The 21019-nt window shown below is 36.3% G+C and overlaps 3 protein-coding genes across 6 annotated transcripts; all 3 read left to right on the top strand.

Annotated features, from left to right (window-relative positions):
• Window positions 1–3708: 3708 nt before the first annotated feature.
• On the top strand, window positions 3709–9528 carry CIPK9 (CBL-interacting protein kinase 9). 4 transcript variants are annotated; one of them, XR_015121124.1, is made up of 16 exons: window positions 3709–4004; window positions 4509–4571; window positions 4882–4953; window positions 5069–5176; window positions 5302–5382; window positions 5689–5742; window positions 5834–5959; window positions 6044–6133; window positions 6327–6449; window positions 6584–6691; window positions 7005–7121; window positions 7257–7313; window positions 7510–7584; window positions 7854–7953; window positions 8054–8349; window positions 9361–9528. XR_015121124.1 is itself a non-coding variant. In XM_086236193.1 (15 exons), the coding sequence occupies exons 1-14, from the start codon at window positions 3828–3830 to the stop codon at window positions 7950–7952; spliced, it is 1350 nt and encodes a 449-aa protein (XP_086092319.1). In that variant the 5' UTR covers window positions 3709–3827; the 3' UTR covers window position 7953; window positions 8157–8484. The 4 variants fall into 4 exon arrangements, 3 of the variants coding, with proteins under 3 accessions (XP_086092319.1, XP_086092318.1, XP_086092320.1); XM_086236193.1 differs by lacking the exon at window positions 9361–9528 and having other exon boundaries at window positions 8157–8484; XM_086236192.1 differs by lacking the exon at window positions 9361–9528 and having other exon boundaries at window positions 8054–8484.
• A 4106-nt stretch (window positions 9529–13634) lies between these two features.
• On the top strand, window positions 13635–15890 carry KCS1 (3-ketoacyl-CoA synthase 1). The gene has a single exon (XM_086235383.1). The coding sequence runs from the start codon at window positions 14093–14095 to the stop codon at window positions 15686–15688; it is 1596 nt and encodes a 531-aa protein (XP_086091509.1). The 5' UTR covers window positions 13635–14092; the 3' UTR covers window positions 15689–15890.
• A 2457-nt stretch (window positions 15891–18347) lies between these two features.
• On the top strand, window positions 18348–19081 carry LOC147290373 (death domain associated protein). The gene has a single exon (XM_086238169.1). The coding sequence runs from the start codon at window positions 18421–18423 to the stop codon at window positions 18904–18906; it is 486 nt and encodes a 161-aa protein (XP_086094295.1). The 5' UTR covers window positions 18348–18420; the 3' UTR covers window positions 18907–19081.
• Window positions 19082–21019: the final 1938 nt, after the last annotated feature.

Below are 21019 nucleotides of genomic sequence, written 5' to 3'. Positions count from 1 at the left end.
AACCCAATATGAGCCCCCCTGCCACACTCACCAAAATTGAACCAAAGCAAGCTGTGCTTGTCTTCACAACTTCTCTCTGCTGCTCCTTGTGATTTGCATCTTTCTCATCTTTCTTGTACAACCCCATCAAAAAACAATTCTGGGTCTGCCCCTGCAATCTAATTGGTTAATTATAAGAAGCAAAAGAAAAAGAACAAACACCAAACACCTTAGAGTTTTTGATACTACCTTAGAGTTGTTGATGAGGAAGAAGTAGAAGAAGAAGCAGACTTGGAGGTGTGGAAATTAAGTTTGGTGGGTGCTGAAGATATAGAGAGAGAGTCAGAGAGATGGGAGTGTAGAGGAGAGACAGGCCCTGAGAATAAGAGTGAGAGTGTTGGGGGCTAAGAGGGCAAGAGTCCCATGACTATGGGGGAGTGGAGTGGGGTACTGGGTGGGGGGCTTTGGATTTTGCTAGTCATACCATACGCATACAAGTACAAGTTATGAGTCTGATTCAGCTATACATCAGACGTGCCTTTCTATCAAAGTTGTTATTTGTTAAAGAGAATAAATATAAAGCAGAAAATGATTACGTATCAGGATTGTGATGCACAACGCATTGGTGAAGCTATCTGGGGTAGATTTGATGTGTGTTTCATTATAATAGTATATATTTGTGTTGTGGTTCATTTGATAGGTGATTTGTTTGTTTTGATAAAACTTAATTAGTGTGAGGGTGTATGCATCTATTGTTTTATCTCTCTCATCACATTGACAAGAGAGATAAAGACAATAGATATATCCTCGTTATATGAAAGTTTTATTTTTTCCTCAATTTTCTTTATTGAGGGGAAGCTTAGTCACAGTTGGATTAATATATATACCAGCATTAGCCATGCTTAAGCATGGTGTGGAGAGCATGATGATAATAATGATGATGATAATAATGATGATGATGTTGATGTTGATGGGAATTTCTGGATGGTCAACGTGATAGATATAGATTGTGCAAGCTTTCAGCTCCCATTGAAATTTTAGTGTTATCTAGGGAGGTATTGTAGTTGTGTAGGACTGTAGGAGCGACCTATTGAAATTTGAGTGGCTCCCAGCTCTTGACGTCTTGCTGATGCATCTTGCACTTTTCTTCTCTAATGGAAAGCTTTTTTTGTTGCAATCCAAAAGCAGGACACACCTTGTCAGCCATAAGTTCATAACTTGGGTTGGTTTCTTCTGCACTCTGCATCTACCAACATGTGTGTATAAAATACAATATGACATACAAACAGAACTTGCTTTTGTAAGTGTTATTTCTTTTTATAGTTGGCTTATCTATATAAAATTCCTTTTTCAGGGTATAATGCTGTCTTTTCTATTAGTTTGTGAAGAATGGTAGTGACTCTCCAAATTTTTCTGGGTAGATAGCATATGCCTAAAAGGTTCACTATATGCTATGGCTAAAAAGTTCATTATTTTTATGACATGTTTATTAATCTGCAATTGGGTTAAGAGAAATTAAATTGATGAAGAATTAGATTGAGAATGAATTAGATTGAAGAATAATTAGATTCACATTGAAGTTGTTTACTAAACTATCTGGAATCATAGTATGAATGATATCATGTGGGCATTTAATTATTAAAATGCCCTTGTTCTAAATAAATTATTTTATATGTTAGTTAATAATGTGAGGGTATAATGGAAAAAAAAATAAGGAATTTAGTTCCTCCAAAATAAGAAATCACAATACCACCCCCTTCACCCAAGAATCAAATTCTTCCAAATTAAGGAATTGAATTTCTGATATCATGTGGATCCTATTTATATTTTTATTCCTATATGACCATGTGATTAATAATTCCATAATCGGAATCCAACTCCTTAGAGTTGCTGTCATGACCATCTAGTCGAAAACACAACTTCAACACCAGCCCATATTACATAGTGAACCTTAGGACAGTATCATTCCAGAGCCTGTTCACTATTGGGCTTGGTCCTTGAACCTGAGCTTGAGCATTTGTTGAGGCCCAGGTAATAGAGCCGTAGTTGGGTCTGTCTTAGGTGAAGCCTGGCCCAGAATCAAATACCAAAGTCCATGAGGACCATGACCATTACATCTCTCAAAGGATTTGATGATAGAATGAATTGAAAAAACTCAAATGAGTAACTTATAAGTTATCGAATGGTAGGAACACATATTACATACAAATTTAAATTAGAAAAAATCTATATTTTTATACTAAAATATAAATTTGTAAACTCGTTAAATCTGTTTTTATGTTTTGTTCCATATTGAATCCATTACTTATGGCTTGTAAGCAAAGTCCAACGCAAGTAAGACTGAAAATGCTTGGACACAGTTCCAGCATTCCACGTCAGTGAAAGTTAGAGGATAAGCTATATGTATGCATAAATATGTGGATGTATCAATTCGATGTAAAGATATTTATTTTTTGGACCGAATTCGTTGTAAAGATAAGAAACTACAGAGAAAGCACCCAAAAGCCACCTTAGTCAACCATTAAATATTGTTCCATTGGGGCTGGGAGTGACACCTTCTCAATTATTGCATGTGGCCTCATCTTTTGCCTAATCTATGTCCTTTGTCTTTGCTACATAATTAGCAATCTGGCCTAGCTCACAATTACACTATTGCCCTCATTCAAACAAGCTAATGAAAATGACAAAAAAATAAAAGGATGGTTACCAAATTAAAATCAAAATCAAAATCAAGGGTCTTTTTCAATTTTAGTACCTCAGTTTTGAATTTTGTCCTAACTAGATATCTAAGCTATTATTTGTTTCAATTTCATATCTATAATATAACTTTTTTCAAACAAGGCATCAAAATTAGGGGCATTTTAATCAATGTAGGATCGTGAATAAACCAAATTGACATTGGTGTAAGATATATACAACACACATGACTAAATTTTGTTAGTATTTTTTAACTAAAGTCACATTTGACACTAATTTGGGACAAAATAAAAGCTTAGGTATGAAATTGGAATTACTATTTATTTACATACCTAGTTGAGACAAGACCCAAAATTTAAGTTACCAAAATTAAAAAAAAACCCTAAAATCAATTCGCTTGATATTAGCTATGATAATGTCTTACAATCTTATGGTAAGTAGTAACTCTAGTGAGGGAAAAAAGGATAAATAAGTTGATAAACGTGTTGTTTAAAAATTATTGAAATTGTGAAATTTATAATTTAAGTGATAGAAGATTTTAGGATCACAATGAGAGAAATTTTTAAGTAAGACTACTTAATTACATATATGATATGATTATCTTATATTATTTTAAAAATTATAAATTTTATTTGAAATAAGCATACATATAACATATGACGAGTCTTATAAATAGGTCAAATTTCAAAGTGAAGTCGGTCATCTCACCCCTAAATTAGAGTTACAATAATAACGAAGACAAGTGTTAGGATGGAACATGAATCACTCCACGTGATTATTGTAAGGTCCAAATTAATAAGGTAAATCCACCATCATTCATAGAATCATAGGGAGGGTGTTTTGGGAAAAATGAAAAATAAGAGATAATTACGGATGATGCAGACATGCAGCCATTGAAGTTGAATCAGAAACATGTGTCTGATTGGCTCTGAGGGAAGGTGACATGTGTCTGATGGGTCCCACACGTTCTCAACGCGATAACACCATAAGTTTCACCTCAATTCCATCTCTCCTTCTTCTTCTTCTTCTTCTTCTTCAAAGGCCACTCTTATTTGAGCTAGCTTGAGCTACCGATCGAACGCGAGCGGACCCAATAGGCAGCTTTCTACTCCTGGGCGTGTGATCTCGATCGAACGGGAGGGAGGGTCAGGATGAGCGCGAAGGCTCCGAGGATGAGGACCCGGGTTGGGAAGTACGAGCTGGGGAAAACTCTTGGGGAGGGTACCTTTGCGAAGGTGAAGTTCGCTAAGAACATGGAGACCGGTCAGTGCGTTGCCATCAAAATCTTGGACCGTGATCAAGTCCTCAAACACAAAATGGTCGAACAGGTACGTATATGTGTGTATATATATATATATATGTAATTAACGTTCTGTATTAATCTGTGCCTCTGTGGGGTGGGACCCACTTGGGTGTTTTTGGGTTCTTTCACTCCTTGTGGTTATGGTGGTGGAAAGGTGGTAAGAGATGGGGATTCAGATTGATTTAGTTGGTGATCATCATTGTGGTTAATGTGAATTTTTCTGGGTTGGTATTTGGGAATGTTAAAAATGGCGGAGATTGAAGTTTGCACGTGTTTGAGTAGAATCTCTTGGTTTACGAATGGCAAACATAAGTTAGTAAATATAATAGTATGTTAATTGACTTGGTAGGTCAGCAATAATGTTTTTTTTATTTATTTAATAATTGGATTTTTATTTACTATGCGGGCCAGCATATATGTTAATTTTTTTTTTGGTTGGGAATGAATGAAAAGTGTTTTAGTTGGTTGCAATTGAAAGCAAGAATGAAGAAAATGATAACTAATTGTTGTTTTGTGCTTTTATTGGCAGATAAAAAGAGAGATATCAACAATGAAGCTGATCAAACACCCAAATGTTACACAAATGTTTGAGGTACCATATGCCATATGCCATATGCAATCAGCAAATCACTTTATTTGTATTGAAGGATTTGAAAGAAAGGTGTTTTATTTTTTATTTTTTTGGTGACGATTAGCTCTGTTGTTAATGATATTGACAATAATCTGGCTTGTACAGAGGATTCGAATGGAAAGATTCCTGCTCAACTGATTGTTATTGATTTTGTAGTTGCATATATTAAATGAAATGTGCTTACCAATATATTGTGCGCAATACCATAAGGTGTACATAACAGAGTTCTTTGTGTATTTCTGAACCAAGAGTTTTTTGTGCTTATGCATAGGTCATGGCAAGCAAAACTAAAATATACATTGTTCTCGAGTTTGTTGATGGGGGTGAGCTCTTTGACAAAATAGTAAGCAAGTGTTCTTTGAACTTACATTGTTCTCTTTTCTTATATATGTAGTCAGTGGGCACAAGTCTTATGTTTGCTTTACAAAACATTCCCTTATCAGCTCTTTGTTTCCTAGGCCAGAAATGGGAGGCTGAAAGAGGATGAAGCCAGGAGATACTTCCACCAGCTCATTAATGCTGTGGATTACTGCCATAGTAGAGGCGTGTATCATAGAGATTTGAAGGTTCAACCGACTTTATAACTTTATCCTGAATTCATCAGCTACTTGGTGTGTTCAGGAATGAATTTTCTGTTTCTTGAGTACTAATTTGACTATTCATCAGTAATAATAGATTGCATCTTTTGCAGCCCGAGAATCTTCTTTTAGATTCGTATGGTGTCCTTAAAATTTCAGATTTTGGACTGAGTACATTTGAACAGCAAGTGCGGGTGAGTATAATTATTGCAAAACAGTTTTTAGGCAGTTTAATTTCTTGCAATGTACATGGTTATAATTTAAGTCAGACCTTTGTTGATGCTGGGTAATGTAGTTAGTGGTTAATGACATCAACATACCAGAATTTACTCCTCTTGCTATGGGGAGTGTCTTGTGATCTTGTTGTTGTTGGTGGGAATTTTCACTTTAATCATGTTCCTGTTATGACATCTTCATTTCTTAAATATCTTGTTTTGTTCAATTGCTACGTTAGTATGAGCTCTATGACTTCCTCAAGCAGACACATTTTTTGGTTCCAGGAAGATGGGCTGCTTCATACTGCCTGTGGGACTCCAAATTATGTTGCTCCTGAGGTATCTACTTCCTACTTTATTTAATTAGGTAATTGTAATGGTCATTGGTGCTTTATCTAATTATTTCTCACATTTGGCATTTTTGTATCAGGTGCTCAACAGTAAAGGTTATGAGGGTACAACATCTGATATTTGGTCTTGCGGGGTCATTCTCTTCGTACTTATGGCTGGTTACCTTCCTTTTGATGAAGCAAATCTTATGGCTCTGTACAAAAAAGTATGTATGACCAAGTTTTGTTTCCTCTATTTCAAATGATGGGAATCTCATATAACAATCAGTGTGTGCTACTGTTAATTCCAGATCTGCAAAGCTGAATTTTCATGTCCATCATGGTTTTCCTCCGGTGCAAAGAAACTGATACAACGTATACTTGATCCAAACCCTGTTACAGTAAGCACCAAAACTCTTTCTGTCCCAAAATTCATTAAATCCAAACTATTTCTTCACATATGTTCTTGAAACTCATTATTTGAGACCATTGTTATATGAGTGGGCATATAAAATTTATAATATAGTGCACTAATATCTAAATGCATGTGGGCCTTTTGTCACCTGAATAGATGCTCTTTTTATGTTTTTGCAGCGCATAACAATACCTGAGATCCTAGAAAATGAATGGTTTAAGAAAGACTACAAACCAACACAGTTTGAAGAGGAAGACAATGTAAATCTTGATGACATTGATGCTGTTTTCAACAACTCGAAGGTGAGAATTCTAGTCAAGTCATTTCATTTCTCTCAACCTTTAGTCAGAAGATTGTGTGAAAATATTTGAGTGCTTGATTGACTCATTTTTTGAGTTTCTACGCACAATAATTTTTTTTTCTTTGTTTGTTACAGGAAAATCTTGTAACAGAAAGGAAAGAGAAACCTGTATCAATGAATGCTTTTGAGCTTATTTCGCGGTCACAGAGTTTCAATCTTGAAAATTTATTTGAGAAGCAGACAGTATGTGGCATAAAATTTCCCTAATTTCTTGTCATGAAGGTTTCAGTGTGGCACTATATGGATTGTATTTATATTTTCAAAATACATGTTATGTTCCAAATGCTAGCCAGCCAGAAACTAATGAACCTTGTAAAGTTAGGAAGATTGGAAATTCAAGGGTGTGCCTTAATGGTGCTTTTGGACTTCTGGGTTTTGTTGAATCAAGAGCATGCTTGGTCTGAAAACCCATAGAGTCCATCTAATTATTTTAAGTGCCCAAAGTTATTCTGCTAATAATTTGCCGCCTTCTGGGCATTTGGATTCCATACTATAGGGTCTTGTGAAACGGGAAACCCATTTTGCTTCTCAGCGCCCTGCAAATGAAATCATGAATAAAATTGAAGAAGCTGCAAAGCCTTTGGGATTTAATGTTCACAAGAAAAATTACAAGGTAATGTGTTTTACGCTTTCTCATGTTACACCTTATAGACTTAATATTGCAAGTCTTCTTATCAAAACATGCTACCGTTTATGTTTAAAAGCTCCAAGTTAGATATCCTTCTTTGCTAATTTCCAATGGTTGCAGATGAAGTTGCAAGGTGACAAACGTGGAAGGAAGGGGCAGCTCTCTGTCGCTACTGAGGTATTGACCTGGCTATATGTGATCTGTTGGATATAGCTTATACTTGTTTGAACTAGTTATGTATATTTGAAAAACAAATCTTAAATTTTAGAAGACAAGGCAACTTGACAAAATCTAAAAGATGTTTACTTTTATGTACTGCCAAATCGTAAAACTTGGTGTAATTAATCAGTCTCTTCTCAACTTGTTACTTAAGGTGTTTGAGGTGGCTCCCTCCGTGCACATGGTAGAGCTCCGGAAAACTGGTGGTGACACGCTGGAGTTTCACAAGGCAAGCCAACATTTTCATTTTCACCTTTTTAGTTTCTGGGAAAATGTATGCAAAGAAAGGAAACAAATATCATGAAGGTTTGATTGTTCAACAATTAGTATCTGAGAAAATCTCACCCAACGTTGCATTACTTGGCTAAGTTGTATTGAGTTGTTTCATTCTTAAGCAAATAGAAACAAAAACCTTAATAATGCAAAGAATTTTTTGTTTTTCTTTTTCAAGGAAGTTGCTATTGACTGATTCTGTCTTCTAAATCTCTATTACTTCAGTTCTATAAAAGTTTCTCATCGGGCTTAAAAGATATAGTGTGGAAATCTGAAGAAACTACTGAAGAATTGAGGTCTCAGCAAAAAGCACCGAAGAATTAAGGTGATCCCCTCTCTCTCTGCTCCCACTCTCTCTGGTATGTGTGTGTGGGTTCATTGTTATGGAGAGCATGCTTGACTTACCTCTGTACTCGTCTACGCAGGACATAACAAAAACTCTCCTTTTGGGTTCATCTGTTGATTGATTCTTCTAATTTCTATTTTGGCCTATTATGCATTTAATTGTGAGGCTTATACAATGTATAGTTGTACATGGAGATTCATGGGAAACTGGGAGCATGTAGGTGTAGTCTCAAGTAGTCTGCAGTAAGTAAATCTGCAGCAAGGAGTAATGATTCAACATTGAAGAGGTCTAGGTTCTTCCCCTGTTAACTACTATGATATGAATCCATCTACTTTTTTTTTGACAACAACGATTACAGTTCAGAACAGTGAATTGGTGAGAAATTCTTCATTTGCTGCTGTAATGGAAAAGATCAAACCTTTTTTAATTGTCCTTTCCAATTCTAAACAGTCGTCTCATCTGATATTTTGGTCATGGAAAAAACAAACTTGCCTATCATGGATGTATGCATCTTATGTTTCTATCTCTCATCAAATGATATATAATGTGATCAGAGAGAGACGGTGAGTGTATACACCTATTACATAAGTTTTAAGTTTTACACTTGGTCATGAATCCATATAGCTTAGTCACCAGAGCACTGCTAAATTTGTCCAAAAAACGAAAAAATATATTCTTCTCAAGTATTCAAATAAAATTAGATATAATAGTCGCCTTAGAGAATGCAATTCCAGTATTCCACCCATACCTCAAGTTTACTTGTAAGAAATAGGAGTGGAATATCATTTCTATTCGACTCCAATCTTGTGTTTATTTAGGGGAATCAAAAAATAAGTGGAGTTTAACTCCAAAATCAAGTTTTTTATCAATCTCACTCATTTGGGTTGACTTGGTATTGATTCCTTTTTCACTTGGAGTAGGGGTGTGATTTGGATTGGAAAATCCAAATCCGATCAATTTTAATCTGAAAATTTTCAATTTTGGAATGCCCGAATAAAATCTAAAATTTGAAAATGCCGAATTCTGAAAAAAATTGGATTGGAATTAAAATGTTTTCATAAATTCCAATCCAATTCGAATTTCGATTCAAAAAATTTCGAAATTTTTCAAAGGCATTTCAATTTTATATTTATGAAATTATGTAAATTTATTTTGTATTTATATTAATATTATATCATTTATTTAGTTTTCTACTATATGTTTCATTAACTTGTTATTTGTTTCAAACATACACATACATATAAATTAAAAAAAATAAATTAATACTATTAATATAAATATATGTATATTATAAATATATGTGTATCATAATAATATAAATACTAACAAAAACATTCACATTTTTTGTACGTGTAATTATTAATTTTTTTTATTTGTTTTTATTAGGGGGGACGAGAGATCGAAGATGGGGCAATTCTACGTCGTTTCCAATTAGGCTACCCTAACAATTGTGTAATTATTAAATATTTGAGTTTATTATATTTAAAATTTTAAACATGATATATATATATCATATATGTGTGTGTGTGTATCTAGTAGTGACATTTATTCTTACCATGTTGGATGTTGGATGAGGTCCAAAGATTAATCCTCTCCTCTAAGATATTAGATATGGGCTATTATACCAAAAAAAAAAAAAAAGTAACGTGAAGATTCTGATTTTTATTTGGAAATTTCGAATTTTTATCCGAAAGTTTCAAAAATGTAATATTCCGAAAATTTTGAATTAGAATGAGATGTTGAAATTTCGATTTTTTGGAATAGAAATTTCATTTCGAAATTTTTTGGATTGGAATTGAAATATCATATTTCCGATCCGATCCGTCTGAAACACACCCCTAACTTGGAGTCATAGCTTCATACCAAAATTACTCTCAAATTTATAAGAACCCCAAAATACCTATTAAGAAAATAAATTTTTTTTAACAACCTCTAAACTATTTAGTAATGAAATTAGTTTTTATTTCGATTCATGATCATTAGTAAACATATGAGTGAGAATTAACTTCATTTTCATTATGATTTCAGATGATAGTAAACAACTTAATAAGAATAATTCCTCCTCACTTTAATTTTTTTTCTCTCATTTCATGATAGTAAACGTGATCTCAGCGTAGATTGCAGTTTCTATATACCATGAAATGAGAGAGTGCAAGAGTTTCTCTTTTGTTTTCGAGGAAGAGAATGCAAGAGTTTAATTGATTTATTCAAACATTTCTAATCCATATAAAATATTAAAATGTCATACATGAACAAAGACTAGCAAGTTAGAATTAAAATAGATCCAAAAGTCCATATAACCGAAAAGAACAAAGACTTATTTGTCACGTCGGGTGGAGTTTCATCTCTCTCTTAATATGAGCACAACCATTTCTCCAAAAGGAAAAAAAAAAATATATATTTATATATATATATGAACCCAACCCCTTGGGCTTGTCCAACCCACAATGCATATCTTTTTTTCTTTTTTGATATGGCGTGAGCCTGCATTTATTAGATTGCTGTTGCAATTAATTGGCAAATACCATTTTGTTAGGTCACGGTTGATAACAGATAGACAGATAGGCCCACAATGTGCCACTTGATCATTGATTGGATTAGTTTCTTGTTAGTCAGTAGACTTGGATCATGGGGCTTGGTTATCATGTCATTATTTTTTGTGAATTACAAATTTGACCACTTTGACCTTACCCAGAACCAAATCCAGGTTGAATTTGTGCCTTACCAGCTCTATCTCTGGTCCAGCTAAAGCCATATCCTAGTAATTAATTACCTTGACCTTAAGCAATTACCTTATCTAACTAATGCCTTTTGGTCTCATTAATTGTACTGCAAGTACTTATCCAAGCTCTTTTTAAGTTCATTTATCTTATAGATTGAATGAGATCACCTAAAAAAACCCTCTGGTACAATTTCAGTTAGCTAGCTTCTTCATGAAATGGGGCCAGTCTATATATGCAATTAAAATTTTTCCTCTTTTAAAATTAAGAAAATGACATTCCTACATAATGTGGTACCATGGTTTTTAATAGGAATTACTTGTTACAACTTTTTGCTTTGATTCTGATTATGATTGCAGAACAGAAAAATCGATTGCCTGCATCTAAAGCTTTCAATTTTTTGATATCGATACTTTTATTCAAGTATTTAACCAATTAAAATTGTGAAATTATAATCCTTTTCTAAGTTTGGTCAAGTGGACACTTAAGTATAATAGATACAGCCAGCACCTGAATTTGATGTGGGATGCAGGGGTGAGTTTTGTATTATGGGACCATTGCAGGATTTAATCATCCAGCAATATCTTCACCTCAGTTTGTGATTGCCTTTTCTACTATTCTCTTTGTATTGGTTGTTGCTACTTACAGTCAGTGGTAAAAAACAAAAGAAAACTTATAGTCCTATTCATTATGGTGCGATAATTAAATTATTATTCTTGAAAAGCAATTCCAAAACCTGTCAAAACGTTACCCTCTCATAAGGTGATGTGCTTCCAATGCCAATAAAAAGTCCTCTTAATCTTAACTTCTTGGTTAATTTTGAAATGGTGTTCATAAAATGCATGCTCAAAATTTAAAACTTTTCACTTGTATAAACTTTAAAAGTAAAACTTTTCATGTAATGAGTTTTTATATGAGAGCTGCTATTTGCACACTCTTTCTAAAAAAAAAAAAAAAAAAACCCCTTAGAAAAAGACTTTATATCCAATTTTTTTTTTTTTTGCACACCCCTTCTAAACAAAAGAAAAAAAAACAAACATTTAACACACACACCTCATCCCGACCACGCCGAGCAACCCACCACCGTTGAAGCCCACCACCGCCGGCGACCACCCCACCCCTCTCTGCCCCTCTCTCCTCTCTCCCCTTCTCTCTCTTTCTCTTCTTCCCCCTCTACTCTCTCCCTTTCTCTGTCTGTCCAGCCCCTGCAATTTTTTTTTTTTTTTAGATTTCAACTGTCTGTGGGGCGAGAAGAGAGAGGGAAGGAGAGAAAGAGGAGGGGAGGGCTCAGGGGGAGGTGGTCGGGGTGGGGGGAAGAAGAAGAAGAAGAAATGGTGCAGGTGGGGGTGGGGGAAGAAGAAGAAGAAAAAAAAAAAAAAAAGATGGGGATGGGGATGGGGATGGGGATGGGGTGTGTGTAGGGGGGGGGGGGATGGGGTGTGTAGGTGAGGGAAGGGAAAAGAGAGGAAATTAAAGAGGGGTAAGATGATATTTTTTCTTGGTTTTTTTTTTTTTTTTTTAAAGAAAGAGTGTGCAAAAAAAAAAAATGTGTGTAAATAACAGCTCTCTTTTCTATTTATTGTATTTATCTCTCATATTATGTAGTACGTCACCAGATAAAAAAGTGACATACTGTATTTATACAATTGTGATAGGATAACATAGGATTTTGATTTTTACTCTTTTTCTTGTTTCAGCTGTTGGTGCAAGCTAGTATATTTGCTTTTGGTTGTATTCACTGAAGATGTGAGAGTCAAATTTTTTATGCTTCAAGTTTTGATGGTGTATCTTTATCATAAGCGAATATATCTAGCTATCAGATAGCTATAGATGCATAGCCTAAACAATAACAATGAGGCCATTATGAGGGGTAGCTTTCCCCCTTCTCTACCATTGCCCAAATTTTAAAGATGACAACTAGATAAATAAGCCATTATTAGATCAATGTAGCTGATAGTATATTAATTTTGTAGAGAAACAATTTAGTCCTTTATCCATCACAATTAGAATTCAATTATCAAACATACTCTTTCAACACACAATCTAATTAATTAATATGAGTAGTTATGCATACAAATTGGTTCAATCCACAACAATTTGAGACCAATACTCTTTTTTCAAATAAGTGTTACTTAAAGTAATAGAAAAGAACTAGAACCAATGAAGTGAACCACTTTGACTCAAATTTCAAGGAAAATTAAATATAGTAACCCTAATTCTTTTGTCATACATTGTTTAAAGTGTTAACCATTTCATTAAAAAAATGATTCAAACACACAAGATACGTGGCAAAGTTTATGAGGGTGTTGGTTGGTTGGTTGTTTCTTCCTCTAGACAGTTAACCGCTACTTGCACTTGTTTGACCCTTTACCTCCATTTATTGTTCTTTGATGACTAGTAGCAAGTCAGCTACACCTACACCCACCAGACCACCACCACTACCACCACCACCACCACCAGCAGCCTTCCTTGTAGGTGCATGCAACATCAATTCCCCAGAATACCCTTGAATTTGCTTGCTTGCTTCCACATTCCCATTAATATAGCTCACCCTCCAAAACCCCCAAATATTCTTGAATAATGCCACATATATCATATCCCTCAAAAGCAGCAATGCAGTGGACCCCACCTTTCAATACATACATTTGCATATGTGGAAATGTCAAGAATGTGCAACTGTTCAAAAAACAAGGGAAGAAGGGGACCCCCTAAAGACTCCCCTGAGTAGTCCTTAAAGCTTGCTTGAAAGAAACCTCTCTCTCTCTCTCTCTCTCTCTCTCTCTCTCTCTCTCTCTCTCTCTCTCTCTCTCTCTCTCTCTCTCTCTCTCTCTCTCTCCTGTTGTATAAGTATTTTGTTCACACATGGACATGGGCCACATAGTCAATTGCCCCCTACCCCCATCCCACCCACACCAACATAATATATAAGAAAACAATATATATTTCCCAAAGCAGAAGATGGAAAATTTGGACCCAACATCCCAAAGATTAACTTTAATCTAAACAATGTTAAGTCATATGAGCCCAAGGTGGTTGAGCTATCTGCCTATCCATCCATCCAGTCGTCCCTTAAAGGAACTACTCACCATTAATTCAACACCCTCATTCCAGCTTTCTTGCAAGCACTACTTAATATGAATTCCATTTCCATATCCCATGTGGGTTTCTAATAAGCTTCCCTTCCCCCAATTCTTCACTTTCACAGTTTCAAATCTCTCTCTCTCTCTCTCTAGCTAGCCACCCTTCATTTTCATCCCCATGCACTCTTTTTTCTTTTGAGGGTATTTATGGTTGAGCTAACTAGCTTCTTCTAGTTCCAGCAGTCATACAGCTAGCTGCTTAATTTGTTTTATAAACGATCAGAGAAAGAGACACACACACACACTCACTCACTCAATATGGATAGCAATAGTATAGACATGGATAAGGAGAGGTTGACGGCGGAGATGGCTTTTAAGGACTCATCCTCCGCCGTCATCAAAATCCGGCAACGCCTGCCCGATTTCTTACAATCCGTGAAGCTCAAGTACGTGAAGCTCGGCTACGGCTACTCATGCAACCCAGCAACCATTCTCATGTTTCTCTTCATCTCGCCTTTGTTCGTGTCCGTCGTGGTCCAGCTCACCGGTCTAGAACTGAACCGGATCACCGAGCTGTGGACCAACCAGGCGGTCCGCCTCGAAAGCATCGACGCCGCCACCCGACTCGCTGCTTCTGGGGTCCTCCTCTTCTTCTTCGGCCTCTACTGGGCCAAGCGGTCTAGACCGGTCTACCTGGTGGACTTCGCGTGTTACAAACCGGAGGACGACCGCAAAATGTCAGTTGACTCATTCTTGAAAATGACCGAAGACAGCGGCGCGTTCGGCGAGGACACGCTCCAGTTCCAGACCCGGATATCGACCCGCTCCGGTCTGGGCGACGAGACGTACTTACCCAAGGGAATTACATCCAAACCGCCCCGGTTGTCCATGGAGGAAGCCCGGTCCGAGGCCGAGTCGGTTATGTTCGGCGCATTGGACTCCCTTTTTGCAAAAACCGGAGTCAAACCGGCGGACATCGACATCCTAATCGTGAACTGCAGCTTATTCAACCCAACCCCATCTCTCTCTTCCATGATCGTCAACCACTACAAGCTCAAAACCGACATTAAAAGCTTCAACCTCGGCGGAATGGGTTGCAGCGCCGGTCTGATCTCCATCGACCTCGCCAAAGACCTCTTGAAAGCGAACCCAAACTCCTACGCCGTCGTGGTGAGCACCGAGAACATAACCCTCAACTGGTACTTCGGCAACGACCGCTCCATGCTCCTCTGCAACTGTATTTTCCGAATGGGCGGCGCGGCGGTTCTTCTGTCGAACAAGAACCGGGACCGGGCCCGGTCCAAGTACCAGCTGGTCCACACGGTCCGAACCCATAAAGGACCAGACGACCGGAACTACAGGTGCGTGTACCAGCGAGAAGACGACAAAGGAACGATCGGGGTTTCGCTGGCCAGAGAGCTGATGGCGGTGGCCGGCGACGCCCTGAAAACGAATATAACGACTTTGGGTCCTCTGGTTCTTCCATTTTCGGAGCAGATCTTCTTCTTCTTGACCTTGATTCGGAAGAAGATGTTCAAGGCCAAAGTGAAGCCGTACATCCCGGACTTCAAGCTCGCCTTCGACCATTTTTGTATCCACGCCGGCGGCCGGGCCGTGCTGGACGAGTTGCAGAAGAACCTGCAACTCACTGAGTGGCACATGGAGCCATCGCGGATGACTCTGCACCGCTTCGGGAACACGTCCAGTAGTTCTCTGTGGTACGAGATGGCTTATGCGGAGGCCAAAGGTCGGGTCGGGAGGGGGGACCGGGTCTGGCAGATTGCGTTCGGGTCGGGTTTCAAGTGTAACAGCGCCGTTTGGAGGGCGCTCAGGCCTGTTGCCGTGGGGGATGCTCTGGGAAACCCATGGATGGACTCGATAGATAGCTACCCGGTCAAAATTCCAATGGCTTAGGGTCGCCACGTGGCACCTTGTAATTCGTGGAGGAGGATCCCCATTACCCAATTGTAATACATGGGGTGGGTTAAATTATTTTCTATTTTTATGTGGGTTACTATTTGTAATACATTACTAGTTATCAAATTTGGTATGAACAAGGTACATTGATTATAGTAACTTTTAGAATGAATTAGTCATTTAAAAAATAATTGCAAAATTAAGGGCTTGTCAAAATGTCAAATACACATTGTTTTCCCTAGCTAACCATTGAATTCTCACTCCCTCAAATCAAATAATTCAAAGTCTGAATACTAGCATTGATATGAATCTTGTGTTGTACAATTACAATGAATGCACCAAGAAGGACGAAGTAATAAAATCTCAACTACTTGAAAACTGAAATCAAATGGTGGACCGTTTGTTGATATCATGCTAGTTTAATGTTAATAAATAAATTGAATTACAAGATGACGTATTTTTTAATATAAACACAAAAATATAAACAAACGATAAAACTCAAATATAGAGTAAACTATGCCTATAATGGTGGGAAATTTGTTTGGGTGTAACTATAACGCCGGTTATTAATATATATGTTATACTATGTGTGAACAAATAATTTACATTTTAAAATATAATATTATTAAATATATATAAATATTATATAGCAGTATTACAATCACACTAAAAAATTAGTATGCATAGAGAGAGCCAGCGAGCCGCCACAGAAATATCATGTGGCGAAGAGCCAAGGAAGCAAGTAGAAAAGCTTGATTTGGCTTTTTCCACTTGTTGGGTCTTTGTTTTTATCTTTGCCTAGCTCATACAGTCATGCACTCAGCACTCTATTATCTATTATATGGTTTGGGACTTTGGGGCCACACACATGTAATATGTGATGGAATATGGATATGCAATTTGATTGGGAATCATTTTTTTTTTTCCATTTTTTGCTGACCAAATTTGATTGGGACTTATAACAAAGGTTGGTACCCAAATTAGTGACCAAGGGGTCGATAAATCGATTAGTTTATTTTGGGGATTGTCCATAAATAATTAATTATTATGAGCTTGGACACACACAAGCCACAAGCATGGCCGTTTCGAGTCGATTTTACATTTATTCACATCTACTCGACATTGACTTAATAGGATTTGGGACAAGGAGAGTAGAGGAGAGGATTTGCCAACGTGATGTTTTGAATCAATTTTCATTTAATACTTGTTAACTCTTGTAGCCCCTTCCCTCCCTCACAACACAGCAACATTTATTGGGTTCAAACTAAACCTGCCCCCTTCCAAACAATGGCATTTATTAGGATATGATTGATAATTTTTTTTTTTTTTCCTTTGAGTGTTTTAATCGTCTTCAAGATGGGAGGGAGATATTGAGGTGAGAAAATGAGGTTCAAAATCTCATATTATTTTTCTGAATAAAATATAATATTAACAATGAACCAAAAACACAATCAATTCTTCTTATATTGTTAAAATTACTTGGTTTGAGTATTGAACATGAGATTTATGAATTTATAAAGGGATTCTAAGATGATGAATCCAAAATCCTACATCTTCACATTTTATTTGAACAAGTATTAATTTCATATCTCATCACAAAGACACTTGAGCCCAATTATTATTATTTTTAATTAAATGATATTAGGAGATAATGATTCAAACTCGGACGTTGGGTGTATGAATAAATGTTTTTAATTATTAGAGTTACAAATCCCCACAAACTTGAGTCTAATCCTTAAACTATATGCTCTAGACGGCTAAACCCACAACCCAAACTTCAAACTTGTCCAAGATATTGAATCATGATCGGAGATGAATTTTCCTAAGACCCACAAGAACACATTTTGTGTAGAGCCAAAATGCGTGCATATGTGTGAGAGTTACTAGTTGTTCTTCATTAGTAAACATGCTATAAAAACTTTGTTATATAACCTAATGAAAAACAACTAGTAACTCTCACACATATAACCTAATGAAGAGCAATTAGTAACTCTCACACATATACAGGCATAAACTATAATTTGACCCCTCTTTTTGGCTTTCTAATTTGACCCCTTTTTTTATTTACAGTAAATCTATATTAAAATGTGATAATTTCACTTTCACATTATGTTAAAAGTTTATAGTTTTACTTGCTAGTTCTTATCTAGAATTTTTCTTTAGTTACATTGTTCTTAGCTAGAGTTTAGTATATATTGAGAGAATTTTATAATTTCTCAATCTTCTTTATAAGTTACAGGTAGGTTTGACTGTTTGAGTATGATTTATCCAATTTATAAAAAGACAATATCTACTATGAATACTTATTTTATTGTTTGGAGAGGCCCCCATTAATTTTTTTTTTTGGCTATGTCCCTAATCATGATTATCGAGCTCTGACCCTAATTCAAACATCCACATCCTAAGACTTTGACCTTGGATCCACAACCATCTCCTACCTCATGACCATGAATAGGGATGTGGGTTGAACTAACCCCAGTACCCCGCCCGTAGATTATCAAAAGAGAGTCAATTTAGGTAATTCCCGCTTGCCTAAATTGACACTTCTTTTGACGGGTCGACCCAAAAGGGCAAGAAGACCAAACCAACAAGGCAACAAATCCTTCATGGCTCATAACGCAGCAAAAAGGATAACCCAACCCAACCCATTTATGTATGGCCAAGATAAATGCAAAGCCAAGTAGCCAACCCATTAAAACCCAACAAAACCCGAAAACCAAAACCACACCATGTGGGCAGTCTCCTACCTGTCCCCACCAACACCATGTCACCCTTTCATCCCCAAACCAGCCAAACCACCTCGGAGCCCTCTTGGCCTCACCGTCTCCGCCGCCAAGTCTCAGCCACCGACCCAAGACCTTGGGGACTTAGGCCATTCCCTCCTCACAAAACTCAAATCCAACCCCAAACCCACCAGCGCAGGAGTCCCAAAACAAGAAAAGCAAAAGCAGAAGCAAAAACTAGAAGAGGGTCGGCAGATAAGTGGGTCAGAAGTGCTTTTCGCTATGCAGAGAGCAGCTGCCGAGAAGCACAAAGAGAGTGGCAAGAAAAAGAAGAAGAGGAAGGGTTCATCATCATCCCATGTGGGCAGTCACAGGGAAGAGGATGGTGTGGACTATAGCAAAGTGAGGCCCTTGTGTGTGAACACTGAGTGGGGTAGGAGGTTGGATGAGTTGGAAAAGCGTCTTCAGGACCTTTCTTCTAAGACCATTTGAGTTTAGGCTAATTGCCCGTCTATGTATTTAGTGTGAATAATACACTTATTTGATTCATGTTGTGGGTATTTAATTTATTATTATTATTTTTTACATTGATCTTGTTTTGTAATATAGAAATGAAGGGCTTTTGTGATGGTCATTGCAATTTTATTGTCACCCTTATATTTTTTTTCTTTCCTCTATGGCTATATATCTATTTCTGTTGGGCTGAGAAAATAATGGAAAAGAAGAAAAGAAAAAACCCAATGCATTGTACGTTGAGTTAGCCTGAATCATTCAAGGACACCTGGCAATAGCATAGATAACAAGTTTTTGAAGCTTCCATTTCACTTTTATTATATAATTATAAGATCATTAATTTTGTGTATAAGAAGAATGACAAAGACTGAATTTGATGTTGGAGATTACATGTTAAATTCACAGATTCATATTTCTGGTAGTTCCGTATTAGGCAGCCTTGCCAAATGTTTGGCTTTTTAATACGAGAGGGGGTGGCGTTTCTTCTACAATTGTTTGGCTTTTTGTTTAGGCAGCTTTGACTTTCTTTGGTGATGTATTAAGCTTAACTTGTCTGGCACTTGTTTCTCACTTGTTGTCTTCTGAAAGATGAATCTGGATTCCTCTACATTACTTTCAATTGTTTATGATTGTTTTGTTTCTTAAGCTTTGCATGACTTGTATGGTCTTTCTCGACATAATATAAGAAATCATGTAAATCCTGAAAACATGCAGAACAAAGTGTAGAAAAGATGTGATGTGATCCATCTTTTTTTTTTTTTCTAATTTTTCTTTGCAGTTTCTTATATGCATACTTTTGACATAAGAGTAAATTTATAAGGGCTTCCTGCAAACTTGGAAAGGCTTCCTAGGTCGACAAATCTAGGTAAAGGATACTATGAGACTCTTACAATTAGTTTCTTGTAAGAAAGTAGCTGTCTGTCCAACCAAATCATATACATGAATGATCTTTTCTTGAATTATACTTTATATTCATTACAATATGAAAGGATCATTAGTTTACTTTGTTTTGTTTGCAAATCTCTGTCAAAGACCAATTGCTGATAAGCAATTCTAAATTTTTATTTTTTTCTTTTATATAGCAGTTGGTATGAATTATGAAACAAATTAAGGATGACAGTGAGCAAACTTCCTGCTTACAAGTTACAACTTATTAATTTATAGGATAAATGAATCCCTGCTCCTTGTGACACTGATTGCCAATATATTGGTTTGTTTGATTGCATTTGGGTAATAAATCTTGGTTTTAGTATTGTTTTCCCCATGTGAAACAAGAAAAGTATGATATTCTATACAGATTTTGAAATAGGATATGTTCCTTTCCAGATTTTTGTTATTATTCAATTACCTAATTAGAATGAAATGTATCTAACTGTAAAGTAAGAAGTTTTGAATTGCTTGGCTGACAAAATGTTGAAAGCAATTAAGCATATCATGGAGACTGGTGCCTTCATCTTTGATGTGCTGTATAACATGTATTTGGATACAGAGAGCCTCCAATGGGGTTAAATTGCTGCTTCTGCAATCACTCCTACTTATCCCCATATTAATTGTCTACTTCCAACTGTTCCTGAGATCTTACATTCTGCAGAAGATGAATCAAAGACCACTGCAGCAGCAGCAGCACTAGTTATCTGTTTTTAATCTTACATTGCAATGTTGATTGAGATTCCATCTCTTTGCTCTGCTAGTTTGTAAATATCTCTTTAGATTTTGATGATGTGTATGTCTTTAACATTTTACAGAGTAGAGAAAAGTTCGAAGAAAGAGAGGTTAATAAAAGAAAAGGAATATACAAAAACTAAAAGTTAGTTTTTTACCTTTAATTTTAAAACCTATTTATGTATATTTTCTTTTTAAAAACAAAAGTGTGTTATCAACTGAACTTCTAATTAACCATAAAGGTTGCTCACATTTTCAAATATTGTCTTCATCACATTTGACGCTGTGTAGATTGTGCATACGATATTCAAGCCTGGAGTTCTGCATCCATCATAATGTTTCATTTTTTGGCTAATACAATGAAGTAAAACTAAAAAGACCATATTTATAGATCACATTAGCTGATCACAATGTAGCAATTGATGTACCC

The sequence above is a fragment of the Dryas octopetala genome, chromosome 3 (assembly GCF_963921425.1).
Source record: "Dryas octopetala chromosome 3, drDryOcto1.1, whole genome shotgun sequence".
Taxonomy (NCBI): Eukaryota; Viridiplantae; Streptophyta; class Magnoliopsida; order Rosales; family Rosaceae; genus Dryas; species Dryas octopetala.
This window is presented reverse-complemented; position numbering and strand designations above follow the sequence as displayed.